This window comes from Pongo abelii, chromosome 9 (genome assembly GCF_028885655.2).
Source record: "Pongo abelii isolate AG06213 chromosome 9, NHGRI_mPonAbe1-v2.0_pri, whole genome shotgun sequence".
Classification (NCBI taxonomy): Eukaryota; Metazoa; Chordata; class Mammalia; order Primates; family Hominidae; genus Pongo; species Pongo abelii.
This window is the reverse complement of record NC_071994.2, coordinates 126,767,167-126,790,988: the sequence shown is the minus strand read 5'-3', so window position 1 is coordinate 126,790,988 and position 23,822 is coordinate 126,767,167. Positions and strand designations below refer to the sequence as shown.

At 46.1% G+C, this 23,822-nt stretch overlaps 1 protein-coding gene across 13 annotated transcripts in view; it reads right to left on the bottom strand.

Moving 5' to 3' along the window:
• GRAMD1B (GRAM domain containing 1B) overlaps positions 1–23,822 on the bottom strand; it is a 193,156-nt gene that overhangs the window by 55,076 nt on the left and 114,258 nt on the right. Inside the window, exon 1 of one of the 13 annotated variants that reach the window (XM_054525312.2) lies at positions 9,436–9,599. The exons of 7 other annotated variants lie outside the window; for them this stretch is intronic. Coding sequence is in view for 3 of the 6 variants with exons in the window: in XM_054525306.2 (XP_054381281.1) it covers positions 1,271–1,284 (14 nt within the window). In the remaining 3 variants the exon portion in view is untranslated. Of the gene's footprint in view, positions 1–1,270; positions 3,777–4,204; positions 5,400–8,458; positions 8,563–8,583; positions 8,911–9,435; positions 9,600–23,822 lie in introns of those variants that run through there. 5 more of the 13 variants (XM_024255668.3, XM_054525307.2, XM_054525310.2 and 2 more) reach the window with 5 other exon arrangements.

Here is a 23,822-nt window from a genome sequence, read left to right as displayed (position 1 = left end):
TCCAGAGAGATGACACGACTGTCCACCAAGGAGTTAACAGACAGCAGGATGGTTCTTCCCCTTCACAGCTCAGACTCAGGTGCCTAACAGTGCCAATCTCAGTGCCTCCCCTTCCCCACACACACGCTTTTCAGGATGCTGGATGGGGCTGGGGTTCAAAAGGATAAGACCTGTACTGTTCTAAGAGGAGCTCCCTGTGACCATGCATGGAACCTGCTCTCTGTGTGCCTATCACTGGCTTCTAAACCTGGTGATAACTGCCACCGGGTCCAGTTCCCTTTCTAGGGGAGAAAATCAAGCTGTGATTACCTGTTTGAAAGAAGGGACCAGAACAGCTTTGAGAAGAGATGCTTTTTTTTCCCTACAGCATAGAAGTTCTCTTCCCAAACTTACACTAAAGCAGAGTCTCAGCCTGGTCCAGGCGTGCCACACTTTGGCCTAGATTTAGCAGCAGGTTGCATTTCAGCAAGGGACAGAAAGGGAAAGGGCTCCCAAGCTAACGCCTTTCTTCCCTGTCACAGTTCCTACAAATGCCATCTGCAGATCTGACACAGAATGGGCCTTTCCTACCTGCTGAAAGGGCAACATTTTGACAGAAATGAACCTCTTGTCCCCTCTCCTCCACTTGTGAAAATTGCGGAGATTCCTGGAGGCCTTTCCAAATTGGTATCTTGGGTGAAGTATACAAGGTGTTCAGGGACAGGGTCTGCCTGAAATTTGGACCAAAGGTGGAACTGGACTGTTGCCAGGTTCAGACCACTGGTAGAGACACCTTACAAATGGAAGCCTGACAATACCCCAGGCTCATGAACCAGCCACTGTGGGCCATCCAAACATTCACTCAGCGTCCACACCGCCCATGCCCCTACCTCCTTCTGCACTCCGCCCCTCACATGCCTTATCTCTGTAAATACTGTGTAGATAATTCAGGGCACTTCTTATGGGCAACAAGCCCCACTTACTGATTCCTCCTTCCCTGTCTTGTATAAATATTTAAGTTAAAAAAAAAATCCAAAACTTTAAAAAATTTTTACAAAGAAATTTAAAGGTGGGACAGCCCATCCAAAACATTTGCAGCCAGCTGACTAATTTAATACCTAGACACAGTCTCATTAGGGATCTCCTCAAGCCTGGAAGGAATTACTTGGTGCAAGGGAAAGTCTGAGCAGTGACTTCGGTTGTTGATGAATTTATTAATTGACTACTTAACATAAGGGCAAAGTCCATGGAAAGCTTTTGGCTAAGTAGAGAAAAGTAGCACTTCAGTTACCCTTCCACTGGCATTCTCAGTCCAGAGAGGTGATAGGAAGAGCTGGACCTAGGCAAAGGTTGTTTGCCTTTCCTGCTCAGGCAAGGAGAAGAGGTCCTTCATCACCATGGCTGGAGTCTCCATCCATCCCACTCCCCCCTGCTGCCTGGCTTTCCTGCAGCTTCTGTTCAGTCCAGAGTTTGGAATTCAATCCAGGAACAGGCATGACAAACACTATTTTTCATTTCCATGGAGACAAGGCCCTGCAATAGAACCAGGACTCCATGCCTGAAATGACAAAACAGCCTGACCCACTTTTCCCCCTTCCTACAAAAACAAAATAAGTTTGTTTGGGTCCTGCCAGAGCCAAGGAGAAAAAAGCAAGAGTTCCTGTTATCTCAAAGGATATTTCAAAGAGGAACAAATTATAAACATCTTTGAAAACACTGATAATGCTACAGAACCAGTGTCAGAAATCAGACATAAATCACTTTACCCAAAGGGCTCATCTGCAGTAAATCCATTCTGCTTCCTCCTCCGAAGCTGCTGGGGAGAAGGTTCATATCCCCTAAGAGAAGGATTTAATGACCAGCTATCCAACTTCTTATAGAATCCAACAATTTCCTCAACTTGTCATTTCCTCCCTCATTTTATTCTAGCCTCCCTGGACCTTTCTCTTTCTTGAACAAACCCAGTTCACCTAGGATATTGGCACTTGTTGGTCCCACCGCCTGGAACTCTTACTCTAAAATTTTGAATGCTGGTTCCTTTTCAGCCTTCAGATCAAAGCTCAAATGTCACCTCCTCAGAGCAGACTTTCTTGAAGGGCCACTCCATATAAAGTGGCCTTCCTAACCCCAGGCAATCATTACCACGTGGCCCTGTTTCTCTTCACTGCCCTTATAGGAGCTGAAATTGTCTTGTTTTGTTGTTGTTGCTGTTTCATTGCTTACCACCAGGCTGAGCACTCCATGGGGGCTGGGGCCACGTCTATGTGTGTTTCCCCAGTACCTCTAGCAAAATGACTGGCACATACTGGGGTTGCAGATATATAATCCATGAATTTTAAAAAGTGGGATCTTCTTTCCTTTTTTTTTTTCTTTTTTTTTCTTTTGAGATGGTGTCTCACTCTGTCTCCCAGGCTGGAGTGCAGTGGCACCATCTCGGCTCACTGCAAGCTCCGCCTCCTGAGTTCACACCATTCTCCTGCCTCAGTCTCCCGAGTAGCTGGGACTACAGGCGCCCGCCACCATGCCCGGCTAATTTTTTGTATTTTTAGTAGAGATGGGGTTTCACCACGTTAGCCAGGATGGTTTCGATCTCCTGACCTCGTGATCTGCCCGCCTCGGCCTCCCAAAGTGCTGGGATTACAGGCATGAGCCACTACGCCCGGCCAAAAAGTGGGATCTTCTTAAAGCCATTCATTCCATCGTTCAGCCACTCTGATAGACATATCTTTCTAAAGCTGGCCCCAAATCTGCCTTTTTTAAAAGGCCAGCCTTTAAGTCCTTTTTCTAGCTCTTGGGTCCATGAAAACTAAAATATGACATCACTTCCAGACTCTCTGCTAGCCTTGTCACTCTGTCTAGACATCAGGGTACCTGATTTTAAAATCCTGAGCTGATTGGTGTCCTTGAGAAAATCACTTTTTCTTTCTGTGCACCTGTGTTTTTAGTCTGTTGCATGATCACAACCTATTTTCCTGGAGTGAGAATCCTTTAAAGCATAAACCTAATTAGACCGTGCATCCCAAAAGTAAAGAGCTTCCTATAATTGCTCATGGAGTGAAACAGGATTAGCAGTGGAATGTGAATTCCCAGTTAAGAAACTGAATCCTGTTCCTAAATTCAGTCCTTTCCACATGGCAAAGACACGGGATGAGAGTACAGATTGTGGCTAGGCATATATTCAGCTAGATCCTACATCTACAGGGCTGAGACAATAAAGACTTAAGATAAAGCAGAAGATACTAAAATCAAACATAAGAACTTACTGGTGTTGTACAATTTCCTTTTCCTGAGATTGTTCACAACAGAACAAATGCCTAACATTTAGGGGACAGTCCTGCTGGGTTCACAGGCTGGGTGTTGGCTGAGCTGATCTACAATGATCTGTAGTTTCGAAAGAGCCCATAGTGGTCATGTAATCCATCCTCCCACTGGGTGCAGGGCTCCCTCTGCAATGCCCTGACAATAGCCACCAGGCCTCTGCTTCAGATCTCCACTGACAGAGCTCCCACCGGCCAGCTGCTTTCATGTTGGGGCAGCTCTAATGGCACTCTTACGTGCCACAGTCCTCATTCCTCCATGACGCTCAGCGATCATTATCTGTCCAAATCTCTTTGATTTTAATAGTCTTTAGAAATTAACCTAACCTTGCTGATTCAATGTCATTAAGCAAGAATCTTTGGAGCACCTCTAACTTTGTATTACATATTCATCCTGAGGGCCCAATAGGACAGCAACAGTGTCATGGTTGTTTGTATCCACATGATATTAAATGTGATATTGGGCACACAGTAAGAACTTAATACTTTAAAAATTGCCTCTATGGCCAGTTGCAGTGGCTCATGCCTGTAATCCCAGCACTTTGGGAGGCCGAGGTGGGAGGACTGCTTGAGGCCAGGACTTTGAGGCCAGCCTGGGCAACATAGCAAGACCTCGTCTCTAAAAAAAAAAAAAAAAAAAAGAATTAGCCAGGCGTGGTGGCAGATGCCTGTAGTCCCAGCTCTTCAGAGGTTGGGGTGGGAAGATCACCTGAGCCCAGGAATTCAAGGCTGCAGTGAGCTATAGTCACACCACTACACTTCAGCCTAGTCAACAGAGTGAGACCCTTTCTCAAAATAAAATAAAATATGAAATTACATTAATAAAAGTATATAATAAACTTGCCTCTAACAATCTCAGTCAACTCTTAAGTACAATCACACCCAAAGTATTTCAGAAGGAACAGAACCTTGTGAAAGCAGAAAGGCGCTAAACTCTCCCAGGAAGCCCCTTCCTCAAAAGAGATTTCCAATCCACTGGGAGGCCAAGACCACTGGAACAAGGCAAGGAGTTCAACTGAATAGAACTTCCAGCTTCTCCTGTGTTTGCTCATCAAGGGCCCCTCCCCCATCCCCAGCAAGAGAAATGCTGCTACTAAAACCAAAAGGAATTCCTGCAGGATCCATCCATCCACCCGTCAAACAGTTGGTGAGGACCATGTTCTATGCCCATGCCAGGTAAAGGTCTAGGCACTGGGGATATTGTCCCTGACTCTAAGAAACTCACAATCTGATGGGAGAGACAGACACGTAATGAACTAACACCATGCAGTATCTCCCATCACCGCTCGTCAAGGGAGACCGACCGGGAAACTGAGGAATAGCCCCCAGGAGTTAGGTGGCTTTCCTGACTCAGGCCTTCCTCATGTCTGATCTGGGGACAAACCACTCCTCTCTGAGCTTCCGCTTTTATTATGCAAGAACGAGAGTGGATGCTGTCTAACCCCCACAAGGACATGGAGGAGGATGACAAAGAACATATAAAGAATACACTGTGAAGTACTGAGAGCAGTAGCATCTCTGAGATAGAAGGACTCAGATCTAAATTAGGCAAAGCATCCAGAAACAAAATCCAGGCAGTCTGGGCCCACAGTTAACTCAGCATCACCAGCCTTTTCCCTGGCCAGGGCCACATCACCTCAGTGCCAGAGGTTGCTATGGTACTGTCAGGTCAATGTTCCTCGAGAGGCAGTCAGACTAAGGCTGTGCAGGTGGGGGAGAAGTTGTGACATGCCACATTCCTGCCCGTCATATCGCTCCTCCCCGGACCCCAATGGCCTACCAGGATGGCTAATCTCTGCCTGACCGCTGGGATTCAAATCTGGTTCTGATTTATCTTTCTGCTATAACTCAAACCGAAGCATACCGAAGAATGACCACATTAAAGTCAGAAATTTTAGAATAGAGAAAACTGTAAGAGGTCAATCCCGCTGCTGGCTTCAAGCAGATGCCCGTCAACCAAGAGAGGCTTTAGTCTAATTTAAAATACATTCAGGGTACGAAATCCTAGGGCTTTTCCTTGCCACCCTTCTCATTGGCTCCTGCTATTATCAGGAAGCGATTTATGATTTTAAAAAGAAAAAGTCCAGCCTGGGCAATATAGTAAGAGTTGGTCTCTACTATACTTTTAAGAAAATTAAAAAATGTTCTTAAAATTAGCCAGGTGTGGTGGCTCACGCCTGTAATCCCAGCTACTTGGGAGGCTGAGCTGGGAGGATTGCTTGAGCCCTGGAGACAGAGGTTGCAGTGAGCCGACATCATGCCACTGCACTCCAGCGTGCGTGACAGAGTGAGGCCTGGCCTGAAAAAAAAAAAAAAGAAAAAGAAAAAAAAAAGAAAAAACCCTCTGTTATATTGCACTTAATCCCATTTTCTTTTATTCCAGCTATCCTGGACTGCAGGTCAGTTCATCAGTTATAACCCCTCCTCTGCTCTTATCCTCCTTTCTTTGGGTGAAACAATTCTACTTCCTCAGACCTATTCTCTGAAGTTAAAAATCACTTCTCCTACAACATCCCCACCCAATCTTTACCTCTCAAGGGCCAGTCACTAATTGATGTATAACTCATTGCACCTTGGGACAGCTCTGATAGCTTTTATTTTAAGCTCAAACTGTTTCCTATGGCTTCCTACCAGAGGTCCTATCCTACTCCCTTCTGAGCCATAGAACAAATCTAATTTCTCCTCCACGTGTCATTTTCACGTGGCTCTCATGCCTTCTCGGGACCTGCTGCCCTCTCAAATTAACATGGCGATGGGTCCCTTAGCCAGCGACTGGGCTCCTCCTCCTCTGAACGGAGTCCGGGTGATCTCAACTTCCTTAACTCTGAAGCCCAGACGTAGTTGTAATACTGCAGAGAAGTGGCCTGAGCTGCTCAGAATAGAGCAGAATCATCACTTCACCTGCTTTGGGAATCATAATGCAAACATATTTTCAGTCATTTTCCGAATCAAAAGAATCAAGAAATTGCTCACTGTTCCTTTATGAGTCTCTGGGTATAGTGCTTCAACCTTATCCTGTAGGCTAAGTGGGGTGTATATCCCTCCAAGAAGCAAACACCCCCACCACTTCCCCCAACAAGACAAATCCAAGTTTCGGCAGAAGGATGAACAATTTTACCCCAACTCAGGTTACGCTATAATTCTGAGTGTTTATATGAGGATCTCTAGGCCAGACGCAAAACTACAGACCTTAAGGGTCTCTTATCTGGATACAAGAATAGTGTTTGCATTTTTAAGTGGCTGAAAAACATCTGGAGAATATTTTGTGACATGTGAAAATCATAGGAAATCCACATTTCGGAGTCCATAAATAAAGTTTTATTGGGAACACAGCCATGCTCGTTCGTTCATAAATTGTCCACAACTGCTTCTACTGGGCAAAGCAGAATTGAGTAGCTGAGACAGCCCGGCCCACAAGGCCCCCGGTATTGACTATCTGGCCCTGTACCAAAACAGTCTGCTGGCCTCTGGTCTAAACAGAAAAGACCTTGAAAAGGTCAAGGGGAGGGTGCCTGTGTCCCAACCATTGGGAGAAAGGGCTGCAGGCTTGCTCCTGTCAGCAGAAGAAATTTGTAGGGCCAGAAAAGAGAGAAGCGGGGAGGGGGCGTGGGAGGTGTTTAGTTTTAGGCTTTTAAAAAAATTATTATTAAATAGAGTCAGGGCCTCACTATGTTGCCCAGGCTGGTCTTGAACTCCTAGGCTCAAGCGATCCTCTCACCTCAGCTCTCAAAGTGCTGGGATTACAGGCATGAGCCAGCATACCCACCCAGGAGTTTTTCTTCTAGATGATGACAGCTTTTATTCCTTCATTCTTTCCACAAGTGATTGTTTTGCAATTGCTTAAATGCCTACAGAGGTAACCGGACTAGCTGATTCTCCACTCCCCACCCACCCCCAATCCTCACGGGGCACTACTTTTTAATCATGGCCTTGACATTATCAATCTCCTGCTGCGGGTGGCTCCCAAAAACACCCCTTTCCCTTACCCTTCTTCCAAGGCCAGCTTTTCTCATCTTGGTTCCAAACTTCTCTAACCTGCCGAGTGCTATCCAAGGCAAAGGCTAGAAATATGACCACCATTCAAGGTCAGCTGCGGCGGGAGGAGAGGCAGGAGGTAGAGGAGCAAGGGGGTCTCCCCGGAGCACAGTGTGCTAGCAAGTATCACAGAAGAGGCAAAGATGGCTTTCTCTAGCCCTGCCTGAGCTCTTGGCTGAGGCCCCGGGGAGAGAGCAAGCTCCAAGTCCTCCCCCAGCCCTCTACTTCCTAAATCAAGCAAATAACTAACAATGCAAGGAGGTGTGGGGGAGTAAGGCCCAGCCACTGGGTAGCTATTTTCTCAAAATACATGGCAAATCTCTACGCCAAATGCTGGCTAAGCCAAAGAATAAACAAATCCCTTCATTTCTCTGAGATGAGAGCTATCAACTTCCCCTCTCATCCTCTCCTTCTGCTGGCCAGATCCATCTGTCCCATGGCCCTCTCCCTGTGGGATAAGCAGTGTCTGTCCCTATCTTCCTGACCACAGCTCTGGCCAGCTCCTACCCCCCGCCGGAGGCACTGCGGAGGGAAGCCAGCAGGTGGGGAACAGGAGCACATGGCCTGTCCACACCTCCCCCAGAAGCTCTCGGCCAGTTCTCCATGATGCATTGTGCCACTAATTCATTCCTCTGCCCTCCTTTCTCCAAGTTAGACGGCCCTGAATTAAGTCTTGCTGGACAAGGAGACCATCATCACCCTCAACCCAGCCTCTCCCTCCAGCCCACCCCAGGGCCACCCCTCCGTGATCCAGAGCTCAGCTCAAGCAGTGCTACTATAGAGGAGAAGAGAAAAGGCTAGGGAGGGAAAAGAAGGTGGCATCTCTGCAGCATGATGTCACACTGGCTGCTTTCGGATCCCCAGAACAGAAAACAGAAGCAAACAACATGGTCTCCGGATTTACTCTGCCTTGAAAGGTTTGTGTTCCTGGCAGCTGTGAGCAGCCTGCGTCAGATGAGAAAAGCACACAACCAGAAAGACAGGTCTTCACCACAGCCCCCAGGGCCCCTTCCTGACCCCAGGACACAGCCACCTCTTCCAAAAAATCCCACGAGGAAACAAACATAGACACACACACACACACACACACACACACGCACCAGGCGTCAGCACGAGTTAGCACTAACCTGGAAGCCATTAGGTAGGAACAGTAGCAGAGTGCAGTGCAGAGAGGAACTCATTCATTCATGCATTGGGCAGTGGGGGGCGGGGGCGGGGAGCGGGGGCCCTGAGGAGGCTGGAGGGCACTCACCTCCATGACTATCCCAAAGCCCTGTTTCTAACGGGGGAGGGGACTCGGGCCAGGGCTCTCAGAAGCTGAGGGCGCTTCTTTGCTCTGCTGTTTCACACCGCTGTGGCATTTTAAGCATGACTCCCCTTTATTTCCCTCTCCCCCACCTCCCTCTGCGGCTGTTATTTGGAGTGGTCGTGCCGCCTTACAGAAGTCCCCCTCTCTCTCTCCCCGGCTCCCTTTCTCTCTCTCCCTCTGACTCCCTCACAGACAGCTGTTCTGAGCTCAGGCACGCACGCGCACAGGCGCACAGACACACTCAGACACGCACCCCTCTTGCGCGCAGACACGCACACGCGCACACACGCACGCGCGTCCCCTGCCGGTTTACATAATGCAACTCTTTGGTGCAGTCAGCTTGCCGGCGCTCAATTATTCATGCCAGCGCGGAGGACAGAGCCGCTGGGGCTGCGGGGGGGTTATTTCCTCTTCACCCTCAATCCGACAAAATACAAGACCATGTTCCCCGGAGACTCTGCTCCCTTCGCTGCCACCAATTATTTCCCAGGTGCTGCCCACTAGGTCGACCTGTATCAAGGAGGTGACACTAAATAAAAACACAGGTGCCTGGCTCTAAAGAGAGTCGTGCATCCTTCAAAGGATGACGGCTGCTCTCCGGCCCGAGCCCTGGGAGTACAGGAAGAGAGGCGGCCAGCGCTGAGACCCTAATCCGCAAGAAAAGATGGCCGAGGGCCTCTTCAGTGTAGCTGCTCCCAGACTTCCAGGATGCTCGCCTCTCCGGCAGGTCAGGCTCTCACAGACGGCAAGAGTAATATTCAGGGAAAGCACTTACATTCGTGGGAAAGCACTTACATTCGTGGCAAAGCAGAGTCGCCTGGGTCTTCTAATTCTAAGCTGTACCTCTTAAAAGTGTTTTTTTTTTTTCTCTGTCCATTCACCGAAATGCAGTATTAGTACTCAGACAGCCCCCAGAGGAAAGTTCTGGCAGTGCGAGGTATTCTATTCAGCAGCGATATTAATAATATTTTGAAAGTCATTCATGGCTTACAAAGCATTTTGCCTACATTCAATCATTTCATTCCCACCACAGTCACCTAAATACTGACCTGTTTAGTGGATCTGGAAACTGAGTCCTGGAAAAGTGAAGGTCCCATGCAAGAAAGAGGCAGAGCTGGGAATCCAGATCACCTGCCTCTAGACCCATGGCAATTAACTAATTGCCTCACATCCCAACTATTTGAGAACCACTGTCATCTCTTGAGGGATGTAGCACAAAACCGACAACACTAACAATGATGATGGTTAGCTCAGTGCCTGGGAAACTTTAATCCCCTAAGAATCTTCTTCACCCACAGACTCTGATAGAGCAGGTCTAGGGGACCACCCAAAAGTCAGCCTTTCTAACAAACTGCCAGGCGACGCCCACGTTGCTATTCCAGGACCACCCTGAACAGCAAATGTTTGGCTTATGCATTCTCATGCTTTGAATCTTCCAAAAAGACAGTTTTGTCTGTCCACTGCAGCTGCATAGGAAAACATGCTGAAGGTGAATAGTAATTATAATCCATTTATGTCACCTGCATCCTGCTCAAACTCATGCTGAGAGCTAATATTTCTTGGGCATCTGTTGGCAAAATGTCTCATTCTGGGAGGGCCAGCCCCTGCAGGCTCATCATGAAAAGTCTTTCCAAGATTGCTTCTGCCTGCAGCCCGCTGATAGAACAGCGGCCTCACAGTATCTGGGAAGCAGATAGGTCTGGGCTGTCTGGCCCTACCTCTGTTACCTAGAGGAATCCCAGGCTCCAAAGAAAGGTATATTGGCAATGCCCCGATTTCAGCCATCCCTCCTTGTCTGGCTCAAGTCCGACCTCTTCTGAAATGCCTATCTGGCTCTTCTCTGTTAATCCACGGAAAGATCTTGGACTAGAGTCAGATCTGGAACCAAAACTGAGTTGCATTGCTTGTTGGTCACCCACCTACTCTTATCTCAGACTCAGTTTCTTCAACTGAAATGCTAATACTACATATTTCCTCCTTTGTACTGTTGAAAAGATGATGAAGTCAAAAAAGCATGTGAAAACACCCAAGAACAGTTGGGTACCTCTCCTGCCCCTGCCCTTATAGTACACACTTAGAACTTAATTGCAGATTCTGTTGTCCTCTGTTGGTTTTACATCCCTGAGAAGATCGTAGGCTATTTTTTCTTTCATGTCCCTCCAGCATGTAGGAGTACTGGGTACACACATATTCAGTAAATATCTTTGGGCTGGGCGTGGTGGCTCATGCCTGTAATCTCAGCAGTTTGGGAGGCAGAGGCGGGTGGATCACTTGAGCTCAGGAGTTTTAGACCAGCCTGGTCAATGTGGTGAAATCCCATCTCTACTAAAAATACAAAAATTAGCCAGGCATGGTGGCACGCACCTGTAATCCCAGTTACTCGGGAGGCTGAGGCAGGAGAATCTCTTGAACCTAGGAGGCAGAGGTTGCTGTGAGCCACGATTGCACCACTGCACTACAGCCTGGGCAACAGAGCAAGACTCTGCATACAAAAAAAAAAAAAAAAAAAAAAAAGTTGCACTGAATGTCCTTTCCTCCATTAAGGCACAGACACAGGGGTTGGTGGAATCAAGTGGCCAGAGTCCTAGTCCTAACTTCCCCACTCACTTACTATGTAACTTTGAACAAGTTGTGCTAATTTTGAGGGGACTTTCCTTCTTCCTCTACAAAATGTACAGCTGTATATGGGCTTATATTGTTAGTATTTTCATGGTTTATATTAAATACAATGGGTTAAAACTGTATGTCAGGGACCAGACAAATACGACTTCAAATGTTAGTCCTATCAATTACTTCTTCTGTGCTCTTTGAAAAGTTAGCTTCACTAAGTTTCCGATCTTTCGATCTTAATGGAAAGTGTGAGGATTAAATGACGTAAATACATGCAACCTGCTTCTCACTGCATCTGACACGTAGTATGTATCTGTCCAGTAAACTAAAGCTACTATAATCAATACTGGTCAAAAGCAATAGCTACTGTTGAAAAACACAGTGAAAATATCTTCTAGTGGTGAGACAGATATTCAGAAGCCTTGAGTTTGGATACAAGAAAGATCACAGTTCCTTAAGATGCACGAAGTATGTGTGTGGTATTTCTTCAGTCACCAAAATGTTATTTGCCTGCTCCCCTCAAAATGGACACATTAAATAATAGAAAAGTAACAAAACAAGCAAATCAGGGAATCTGGACTGTGTCTACTGTTACAGAATACAAGCCTTTCATGATGAGAAGCGCTTCGCTTGAGCTACAATAAAACCAAAACTATCCTGATGATAGCAAAAGAGTACCATCTATGTGCAGTGCAATTTGCTAAACCCCTGACAAGAATTATTTCATTGAATTATATCAACAGTATATGAAATGGATCTACTTATTATTCTCATTTCTCAGATGAGAAAACTAAGAGATAGAAAGTTTAATAACTTGCCTATAGTACATGGTTATTAAGTAGTAGGGCCTGTATCTGAAACCCCATCTGCCATACCCGAGTCCTACTCTGAACGATTACATTGCATGTGAAAAGAAAGGGCTACTGACATGCCATTAGGAAGGTATGGGCCTTTTTGTCCTAATGGTGTTTATAATTTCACACAGAGGCACTCATACTTTCTGCCCTTGTCCTTCTTGAAAGCACAGCACAAACCAGGGTGACCAGCTGATGCAAGAGCAGGTACATGCTGCAATCCTAACAAAGCCAACAGGACTTCCACAAATGGAACTTACGCCTCCGGACTCAATCTCCACATTTTCACAGCTATTTGGTGCCTAAATTCCCAAGCTGCTTTTCTGTAAATGAATTTAGGAAATTGAGGTAAAAGTGGGTACCTTTCTCTGAATTAAACCTTTCCTTCAGAGATACAGAAAACTGACACTATCTTCTATTTTTTAAAGGAAAAGAGGTTTCTGAGAGTCCTGTGCAGTGTCAAAAGCACTTTCCAGAGACCACCCTAGAGGAATCAGGGCTAAGAAAGAGAAGTTAAGATACACCTGCAAATCCAGCTGAACCAATCCATTCAACCCAGACCTGATCAATCACATGTTATATTAAGAGGGTCAGTGTCTACACAGTATTTTATTCACTTCCTGTGTTTGATAATCTTTGTTGACATGCACGGGAGATGTTGACAATAAAGGCTAAGATCTTACATCTCTGAATCCTACCTGCATTCTAATAAAATAAAATTTAAAAACTTTTACAGAGTAGCACTGCAAACAGTTTATGTAAATCTGAATTTGTTGAATCATGGAGAATGATAGGCAAAAGTGAACCTCATTGTTTTTTTTTGTTTTTGCGATGGAGTCTCGCTCTGTCGCCCAGGCTGGAGTGCAGTGGCGCGATCTTGGCTCACTGCAAGGTCCGCCTCCCAGGTTCACGCCATTCTCCTGCCTCAGCCTCCCAAGTAGCTGGGACTACAGGCACCTGCCACCATGCCCGGCTAATTTTTTTTTTTTTTTTTTTTTTTTTGTATTTTTAGTAGAGACAGGGTTTCACCGTGTTAGCCAGGATGGTCTCGATCTCCTGACCTCGTGATCTGCCCACCTCGGCCTCCCAAAGTGCTGGGATTACAGGCGTGAGCCACTGCGCCCGACCGAACCTCATTGTTTTAAAACTATCATCCAAATCACAAGTGCTTTTCTGAAGCACAGTCATTTAGGAGATTTCTGAAGTGTGTGGGATACAAAGAAGAAGAGAAACGGGGAAGGACAAGTTACTGAGAATTCACCATTGCAGGCACAGGGGTAAATGCCTTTATGCCTTTTATCCTTTTATAAAACTTATTTCAGGCCAGACGCAGTGGCTCATGCCTGTAATCCCAGCACTTTGGGAGGCTGAGGCAGGTGGATCACCTGAGGTCAGGAGTTCACGACCAGGCTGGGTAAAATGGTGAAACCCTGTCTCTACTAAAAATACAAAAATTAGCCAGCCATGGTGGTGGGCGCCTGTAATCCCAGCTACTCAGGGGGCTGAGGCAGGAGAATCACTGGAACCCAGGAGACAGAGATTGTGGTGAGCCAAGATCGTGCCATTGTGCTCCAGCTGAGTAACAAGAGCAAAACTCCATTAAAAAAAAATGTATTTTATCAAACTGATGAGAAAACTAGTATCAGAAGCCTATACTTTACGTACCCATGATCCCACAGTTATTTCTAAAAATCTGTCTTTTCCACTGGGCACAGTGGCTCACTCTGTAATCCCAGCACTTTGGAAGGCTGAGGCCAGTGCATCACCTGAGATCAGGAGTTCAAGACCAGCCTGGCCAACATGGTGAAATCCCATCTCTACTAAAGATACAAAAAATTAGCCAGGTGTGGTGGCAGGCATCTGTAATCCCAGCTACTTGGGAGGCTGAGGCAGGAGAATTGCCTGAACCCAGGAGGCAGAGGTTGCAGTGAGCCAAGATTGCGCCATTGCACCCCAGCCTCGGTGACAGAGTGAGACTCCATCTCAAAAAATTATAATAAAATAAAATCCATCTTTTCACCATACCATGCTACTTCCATAAATAAACATCTACTAGGCAAAAGGTGCTTGTTATAATATTGCATTTAACCCTCAAAACAACCCTTCAAGGTAAGTTCCATTGTTCCTACTCAGGCTACGTATCCATGTATTGCCCCTCAGCTGCAAATCCACCCTTCTTTTCCCTGCCTTGTGATGCTGGAGCTGTGCCCTGTCAACGTTTCTTCTTTGCCGGCTGGCACAATGTTATATCTTGTCAGTAGAGGGCGCCAGAGAGACACTAGAAGGGGCTGCCCTTTTTTGTTCTGGTGCTTTTCTGCAGAAGCCACCAGCTTCCCAATGAGTTTCACTGATACCCTAATGGGCAGTTTCTAGCTTATGTGCCCCAGTCCCCAGAACCTCTAGAGCCTCTGTGCCATACACTGGGCCATGGCCACACCCTCTCCAATAAGTTCTGAATTTTAGCCTTGGGTTTGGAGGAGGTGCAGGGAGCCTTCTTAGAAGTTTGTCCTCCAGTGAGTGTTTGGCTCAATCCTAGGAGCTGCCCCCTACATCTGTTATAACAAGAGGTATCTGTTATACCTCCATTCTTCAGAGACCTTTCCATGTTTTTACTTGTTAATGATTCTTTTATCTTTCTTTCTTGAGACAGGGTCTCCCTCTGTTGCCCTGGCTGGAGTGCAGTGGCACGATCTCAGCTCACTGCAGCCTCAACCTTCTGGGCTCAAGCAATCCTCCCACCTCAGCCTCCGGAATAGCTGGGGCTACAGGCACACACCACTATGTCTGGCATTTTGTTTCTTTCTTTTTTTTTTGTAAAGATGGGGTCTCCCTATGTTGCCCAGGCTGCTCTCAAACTCCTGGGTTCAAGCGATCCTCCCACCTTGGCCACCCAAAGTGCTGGAATTATATGGATGAGCCACTGCACCCAGCCAATGATTCTTAATATTAAATTTTCCCTGTTCAAATTATTGGTGTGGTTTCTGTCTTATGGAACCCTCACTGATACACTACTATATGGATGAGCAAAAAGAAACTCAGATGAGTAGGACATCATCCCTTCCTCAAGTTATTCCTCCAATAAAATTGCTAAAAGCATTTAAAGTATACTATGAGCCAGGTAGGGATTTTATACATTTAATACGTATTCCTTCCTTTTATCCACTGACCCTACTTTATGGAAGAGGAAACTGAGGCATCTCAGTGACTGAAGAATTTTCCTAGATCACATACAGAGTAAACAGAGAAACCAGGATTTGTCTCCAAGACAATTTATCTCCAAGATTCTGCAGTGCTGCCCCAAACGACTGGCTGCCCTGAGACTGAAAGAGGGTCAAGGAAACAGAGGGTATATAGACAGTCTGTCAGGAAGTTCGGAAGAGGAAGAAAGCTAGATTGTTATCCAAAGAAGTCAACATCTGACCAAAGTTTTTTTAATGGGAGGGGTCATTAAAGATCTTTTAACTCAGTCCTTGAATTATAAACGAGTTGGTATACACTGGCCGTCAGGGACTCTAGAGACCCTATTAAATAACTCTTTCCTGAATTAATGCTTAGGATATAATCTGTGCACTATGAGTCATTAATGCAAGAGAATTGATGTTCCACAGATGTCCACTCTGTCCTCTCCGAGTTCCCCAACTGAGACTCTAATCCATGGAAGTTGGGTTGGGGGTGTCCAAATGGATATATTGATGGCCTCTGACCCAGCTGTAACCCAAGACCTCTCATTAATACTGCATCTTTCTCATGAGGAGCGTGATGTCTACGTAATTAAAACTTAAAGCAAGAAATGGCCAGGAGGTTGAAGGGTGAGGAAGCTGAGGATTCAGATGGCTCCAATACAACATTCACCCTTAAGCAACCAACATTGCCATTCAATCAGGTACCCACCCTTTAAGTCAAATTTTATCGTGTACACATGGATACATATGAAAGCCTTCCCTGGGACAAAATGCAGCCCAGCAGAATAAACACACTTAGCCCTTAGCTCACTGGGAACAGAGCTTACTAGGGGTAGGTCTCCTTCTACACATTAGTTAAACCCCATTTCACCATGCACACCAATTCTCTTTTCCAATTTTCTTTTAATCTTATCCAAATAGAATAACTGGCTCCTGGGTATTACCTTTTTCTTTTCTAAATGTTCACTACAACCAAATCTACATTTTCAGCCAGCTTCAACTACAAATTCACCAAATGATCTATACCAGTGGTCCCTAAACTTTGCTGCACTTCAGAATCATCTCAGAGTTTTTACATAACCAACTAAACAAGAATGTCTGGGGGTGGGAGCCAGGTATCAGAGCTTTTGAAGGATCTCCAAGTGATTGAAATATGTGGCAATGTTTAGGAATCATTGGTCTATACTATTTTAACCTAATTCTCTAGTAATTTAGTATCAAAAAAACTTTAGAAAACATAGACTAGTGATCTATATTTTCTAGATATTAAAATTTTCTTTAATCCAAGATATCTTTCCTCTTGTTTAATAATTTCCCACATAAAAAGAGCTAACACTCATTGAGAAGGTATTGCCAGGCCTTGCTGTAGGTACTTTATGAAGGGCACAGTGGGTCATATCTCCTTTCATCTTATTATTCCAATTTCACAGAAGAGAAAATTGAGTCAAAGAGATTATGAGCACATCTGCAACTTTATTCAGTATAACAAGATGTCATTCATCAGGGACTAGAGAAATAGACAAATTTAGAATGGTCAAATCCTCCCATGTTAACTTTCCTTTGATCTTTGGGTTTTAATTCAACCCGATTACATTTACTATAATCTTTTTGGTTTTGAAAATTGCTGTCTTTGAAAGAGAAGACAGGCTGGGCGCAGTGGCTCATGCCTGTAATCCCAGAATTTTGAAAGGTCAGGAGTTGGAGACCAGCCTGGCCAGCATGGTGAAACCCCATCTCTACTAAAAATACAAAAATTAGCTGGGCGTGGTGATGCACCCCTGTAATCCCAGCTACTCGGGAGGCTGAGGCAGGAGAATCGGAGGCTGCAGTGAGCCGAGATTTTGCCACTGCACTCCAGCCTCGGTGACAGAGTGAGATTCCATCCCAAAAAAATAAAAAATCAAAAAAATAAAAATAAAAAGAGAAGACAACTTTGTGTAGATAAATTTGATGATATTCTGGGATATACTAAGAAGGGAAGAAAAATCCCTCCTTTTTCTAGATTTTCAGCATTAGAGTGTTGAATGGCCACAAGCAAGAGTCTACACAGGATGGCAGACTCTAAAAGTGTTCTTCTCCAGAGGAGAACGCACAGGGCCCCATGTGTGATCAGGACATTAAGCCTCATATGTGGAGAGGACTAGGCAAGGAAATGGAGTTGATTCCTGCGGAGGAAAAAAATGGGATTGGGGAAAACGAGGATAAATTAAATCATCTGTAGTCATGATTCTATGGAAGTCAGTGGAGTAGGAGCATATATGTATGGAGCCCAGGGGCTGCAGAGAGGCATAGGGAAATGAAAGTAAAAAATTGAGAAGGATGACGGGTGGAACTGCTCAAGGGCAGGACTCAGAGTCTCACCTACTGGGCAATATCCTAAGGCAAGTTGTCTTCTTTATAGGCAACCATAACTGCCCAAAAAGGAAGGCCGTGAATGAAGAAACTACCAACATGTGGCTACAAATGGGGCTGGGGACCTTTAAAACATGGCCATGCATCTAATTTGCCTTAATTATGCAAATTAGAGTAATTTAATTTGCCCACAGTCCCAGGTTTACCATGGAAAGAGACTAAATAATCACACATACAACAAAGTCCTATGTTCTTTCCACCACCGCAAGCCACCAAGTTTTGTTCATGGTCTGCCCCTAGCTACCCTCTGACCTTCCACATGTGGCTCTGCCTCAGTAGAAGTCCCCTCTATGAAGGGGAGATGATACCTGCTCTGTAAAAGGGTGACTGTGAAAATGAACAGATGTAAGGCAAAGTACAACATCGTACAGTCCCTGTCCCATATAGTATAGAGGTTTCGCCTGGGCATGATACTCCTTTCCAGAATTAAGTACTCATCTCCCCAGCCGCCTGGAGTAATAGATGCTGATGGGTTACAGCTGAATCCCTTTCTGCGCCCTGCCCTGGATTAAAGGAAGCAGCCTCGCCCAAAAAAACGCCCCTCCCTGAGGACAGACCGAATCCAATGACTAGTCCAGGAGAGGATACAAAAACCTGCCCTTTGCCTCAATTTGGGATAATCCTGCAGAGCAATCTCAGCTCTAGAATTTTTTATGGAATTGGCTAAAGCAGCTGCATGAGAGTTGAACTTCTCCCTCAGCCCAATCCTGATTCCCTCACTTGCTTATAGCTTTGCTCCCCACAGCACTTCCCAATAAAACTCCTGCAGGCAAATCTGTCTCCAAGTCTTTTGTAGAGTCTCTTTCCAACTGAAGACATGTACTAATTACCACCAAAGAATGTGTGTGAATAGGAGACAAGACACATTGCTAAAGTTTAAGAGAAAGGCCAAACTGAGGCTCAGGGAATTTGGTACCATCCTGGAATTTCTAGAGAGTCCTGGCCCCTAGGACAGTCCAGTGACCACACTCTGGCTTACACTCCTCTACCCACTCTAGGATATTAGGAGACACTAAGCCCCTCTCCAAATCACCTCTTTGCAGAGGTAACTGACCTTTTCTTAATCCTGGATTAAGGTCTTAACGAGGGATGTCTGCTTGCTGGATGCCCCAGTTAAGATGCTGACATGTCGTCCTTAAAAACAGATCTTGAGTCCCTCCTGCTACCGGCCCTAGGCTTGAGCCACATGACCATCCCCTCCACCTTCCTCCACCCCAAGCCCACTCTTCCTTTAAACCAGAGACAACGAGCCGGCTTTGCCAGTTAACAGGGCTCACAGCGTGAAAACACTATTGTTAGGTTCCTGTGCTGCATTGGGAGCTAGTGAGAAAGACAATGGCAGAGTGAGTGTGCATGAGAGTATGTGTCAGTGTGTGTGGGTGTGTCTGAGTGTGAGTATGCATGTGTGAGTCTGGGGAGAAGGAGATCATGATGAGTCATGAGAAACCAAAGGAGTCAAGGCAAGGGCTCTAGGCTGCTATTAACTCCCGGCCCCCATCCTCATGCCCACGTGTCTCAAGAGGTTGATCAATGGGAGCAGTCAGGACACAAGACCCAGGAGGAAAGTAAAGCACAGAATTCATTTGAAAGCATCGAATCCAGCTCCTCTTTAATTCAGCCTGGACTCTCTAGAGGGCAATCAGGAGCGCTCACTTCCAGTTACTCAGAGAACTTCCCCTATTTCTCTTTCCATAGGATGGCATGGAGGTATGGACTCCAGGAAGTGCTGTCTGGTGCCTGGCTTTCTGCAGTTGGCTCACACTGCTTTGAGAGGTTGCCAGGTCCTGTGTGGGTGTACCTACGATGCGGATTATTCACATCTATGGATATCTTTTCTTGGTGCTCATTTTTCCCATACATGTCTGACCATGACAGTCAGCCTGCTCAGTCACCCTCCCCCAGGGCAGCACCTGAGCTGCTCATGCATTTGTTTCCAGACAGGCCTTTTCCTGGTTAGGGATGCAATGTACACTGGATTCTTAAAGAGGAGGGTTCAGGCCAAGGGAGGAGTTACGGACATGCTGCAATCCAAAACCCACTCTTTAAGACAGCATCTGCATACATGGAGTATGAGCACTCAGATGGCATGACACTGCTGTGTGACCATGGATGTAGCTCACCCTTTCTCTGGGCCTCAGTTTCCCCATCTGTCATAAGGAGGAGTTGGTCTAAGATGACTTAGATGACCCTGTAGGTCATTTCCTGCCCTAAAGGTCCACAATCATTCTTTTTTTTTTTTTTTTTTTTGAGACTGAGTCTCACTCTTTCGCCTAGACTGGATCTCGGCTCACTGCAAGCTCCGCCTCCCGGGTTCACGCCATTCTCCTGCCTCAGCCTCCCGAGTAGCTGGGACTACAGGCACCCGCCACCACGCCAGGCAAATTTTTTGTATTTTTAGTAGAGACGGGGTTTCACCGTCTTAGCCAGGATGGTCTCGATCTCCTGACCTCATGATCCACCCGCCTCGGCCTCCCAAAGTGCTTGGGATTACAGGCGTGAGCCACCGCGCCCAGCCCCCACAATCATTCTTCATCTCACAGCTCTGCAAGTGTTAAGAAGATGCAGAAAAGTTGGGCTCTGAGGCCACAGGAAGTGAAGCAGGAGAAGGCAGCCATGCTGACCACAGCCGATGGGACCAGCAACCCGGCTGTGCACTGCCGAACCCCGCCCTGTTTCTCCTTTCTCTCTTCTGACCATTTCATCACCTCCAACTACCTCCCTCTCCTCTCCCTACCCCAGCATCTTCCTGCCTCTTCAGAGAAGAACAGCTACAGTGCCATGAGGGGGTGAGAGGCTGTGCTGGGCAGATGGGAGGCTTGCTCGCTCTCTCTCTAAATGCTAAACCAACCCTCATTAAAGAGCTTTGGCTGGCTAGGCACAGTGGCTCTTGCCTGTAATCCCAGCGCTCTGGAAGGTCGTGGCAGGAGGATCTCTTGAACTCAGCAGTTTGAGACCAGCCTAGGCAACATGACAAGACCCAGATTCTATTTAAAAAATTAAAAATTAGCCAGATGTGGTGACACATGTCTGAGGTTCCAGCTACTCCAAAGGCAGAGTTGGGAAGATCACCTGAGCCCAGGAGTTCACAGCTGCAGTAAGCCATGATTGCACCACTGCACTCCAACCTGGGTGACAAAGTGACTCATATATATATATATATATATATATATATATATATATATATATTCATTTCAAGCATTCAATTCATTTTCAAGCATCGAATCCAGCTCCTCTTTAATTCAGCCTGGACTCTCCAGAGGGTAATCAGGAGTGCTTGCATGCAGTTACTCAGAGAACTTCCCCTATTTCTCTTTCCATAGGATGGCATGGAAGTATGGACTCCAGGAAGTGCTGTCTGGTGCCTGGCTTTCTGCAGTTGTGCCCACACTGCTTTGAGAGGTTGCCAGGTCCTGTCTGGGTGTGTGTGTGTGTGCGTGTGTGTGTATATATATGTATGTATATATATATTTTTTGGCACAGCCTGACTCTTCCAATTTAAACCTAGTGGGGACTGGAAGGAAACAAGTCAGGAGAGAAGAGATCTAAGGATAAAAGTAGCCAAATGACAAGCTGCAGACACCGACTCACCCACGCGCACAAGCTATGACATCCTAGCAGTGCCTCACCCCCCACTGCAATCTCTTCTCACATCGTTGATAACATGGCCCTAACCAAAATCTGATTCCCATCCCACAGTCCACACACTATGGATCATGCAGCCGTGCACCCACCCCAGATGCTGGAGCCTGCCTGAGATAGGCAGTACTGCAGAATAAGCCCCTGACCTTGGCAAGGACCTGTCCTCTACAAATGCAGGAGTGTGAAAGTCTAGCTTCCAGCAGGTGAAGGCCATAAAGCTCAGCATGGACCAAAATTATAACATGACTGTAAGAATAATTAACACATGTGGGCCTTGTCAATTGAAGCAAGTGAAGGAATGTACTAATCCTACCACAGATGATGTCAGTAAGGGGCATACCTAGAAAGCATCATACTCGGCAAGGCGTATTGTTCAAAGATAAATAAAGACAGCGTGGGTCTAAAAACCCTGCCCTATGCCAAACTGTAAAGTAACTAGGGATGTTTAGACTAAAGAAGAGATGCCTTAAGGTAAACAGGATTTTGAGTATCTCAGAGGAGGAAGAGAGAGGGGAAGCAAAAGGGGAGAAAAGTCTAACTTTTTTTTGTTTCTCCAGAGGGAGGTTATCAGATGCCATAATTGGGTTTGAAATAATAAGGAATATTCTAAGAGCTTAGGCCACTCTTACAAACATTGCAAGAGGCTGGTGCATGGGAGGTGAGTTCCTAGTCAAGAGATTGGTTTCACATCCTCATCTCAGTCCAGACTCCCTCTAAAAACCTCCCAACTCTGAGACACCAGCTGTCTGCACAGTGCCCAGTAGCAGGTGACATCCAGCAAAGCCCCAGAGGAGGAGTGAGCACAGGGCCATGTGATTTTTGTACTGGAAACCACCAGGGATATCCATCTGCTCCTATTTTATAGATCCTTCTTCTCCAGATTGAGAGTTAGGGTCCTCCCTCTATTGTTGGGGGCCAGAAATTTATCCATAGACTCACAGATCTCCAAAATGGAAAGGCCTTTCAATCTCGCTCAGCCCAATTCCCAAACAAAGCAGGTATTGCCTCTGTAGCTTCCTCCAAAGAAGAGGTGATAAAAGTAGGAAAGGAAACCATGGGGTGTCTTCCATTCACCTCCAAAAGAGTGGGTTGATATTCTTAACTAGGTAACCAAATCCTTCTCTCAAGACAGGTTGACAGGTTGTGCCTCTCAATCCACTGAGGCCCTGCTCCTACTGGGCCTTCTGGGTTCAGAGCGACCAAAGGTATCCAAACCCCCACCAAGAACAGAAATGGCCCTGTGCAGCTTCCTGGAAGTCTTGTGAAATATGCACAAGTGGGAGGGAGTGGATGCTAGGAAACTTCTGCCCACTGCTGGGTCCCTGTATGCTGACATTTGTAGTCAAGATGGAAAACATCCACAGACACGCCCTGGAGGACTGCATGGTTTTCTTCTAAATAATCTAACATTTGACTCACCAAAACCCCTGATATCAGGATCTATAAAATACCATTGTCTGCTGTGTGGCATTAGAATTCTCTACTCAACCACTGGCCCTTTTCCAGCCTTGATTACTCCCAGACCTCACTGGGGAATGGGGGCAGATTGAAGTCGGGCAGCTCAGTCCTCCCAGGTTGGCCATCTCTCCCAACCTCCACATACCTCATGCCATATTTGTAAGCAGCTGGACAAATAAGACTCCTAAGTAGTGAATAGAAAGAGAGATTAAAGAGTACAAGAAGAAAAAGAAACCTTGAGCTGGATACTAGACACGTAGTCCAACAGCATCATTTTCAGAAAAGTAGTAGTTGAGCAAAACCAAGAAGTTATAATAAAAACTTGGATGCGTGCTGAACCATGCTGCCCATTTTGGCTTGACAGAGCTCCCGAGGGTAATACCTCCCACATACTCCTGGCTACACCCACCCCGACCCCCCACAGACACTTCTGTCCATCCTCCTTTCCTGAGGTCAGAAGACTGTGCAGAGGGTTAAATTTAACTCAGGGGACCGAATTGGGCGTGGGTAGTAATTATAATACCTTGTACTTATGTCTAGCTATTCCCGGCCTGCAGCTTGTTTTCTTTCAATTCCCTCCAAAGAGGTCAGTGAGCCTTGTAGATGTGGCTTCTGGGCCCTCCTGGGACAGCCTTGCCAATGCTGTCCACGTTGCCTGGTGGTGGAAACCAGGAAGGGATTTTTCTCCTCACTCTGCAAGCCACAAGACAAGGAGGACAAATGACAGGGCTGCCTTTACAGAACAAGTCACGCAGACTGAACTGAGGACTAGCCTGGGCTCAGCTCAGAGAATTGCTGGTCATTTAGTAAAGCACATAGAAAAGCCAGCTTAGCCAGGCAACCTTGCTGATAAGAGATTATTCAAATTGTGATCTCCAACTTAGATGATCAGTTAGTTTACCAAAAAAAAGAGAAAGATTTCATAAAAACTTATATAATACTCTTATCAATGAGGCAGTTCTGTTGTAAGAACTTTATAAATATCAATTCCTTTAATTCTCATAACAATTCTATTTAATGAGCACTA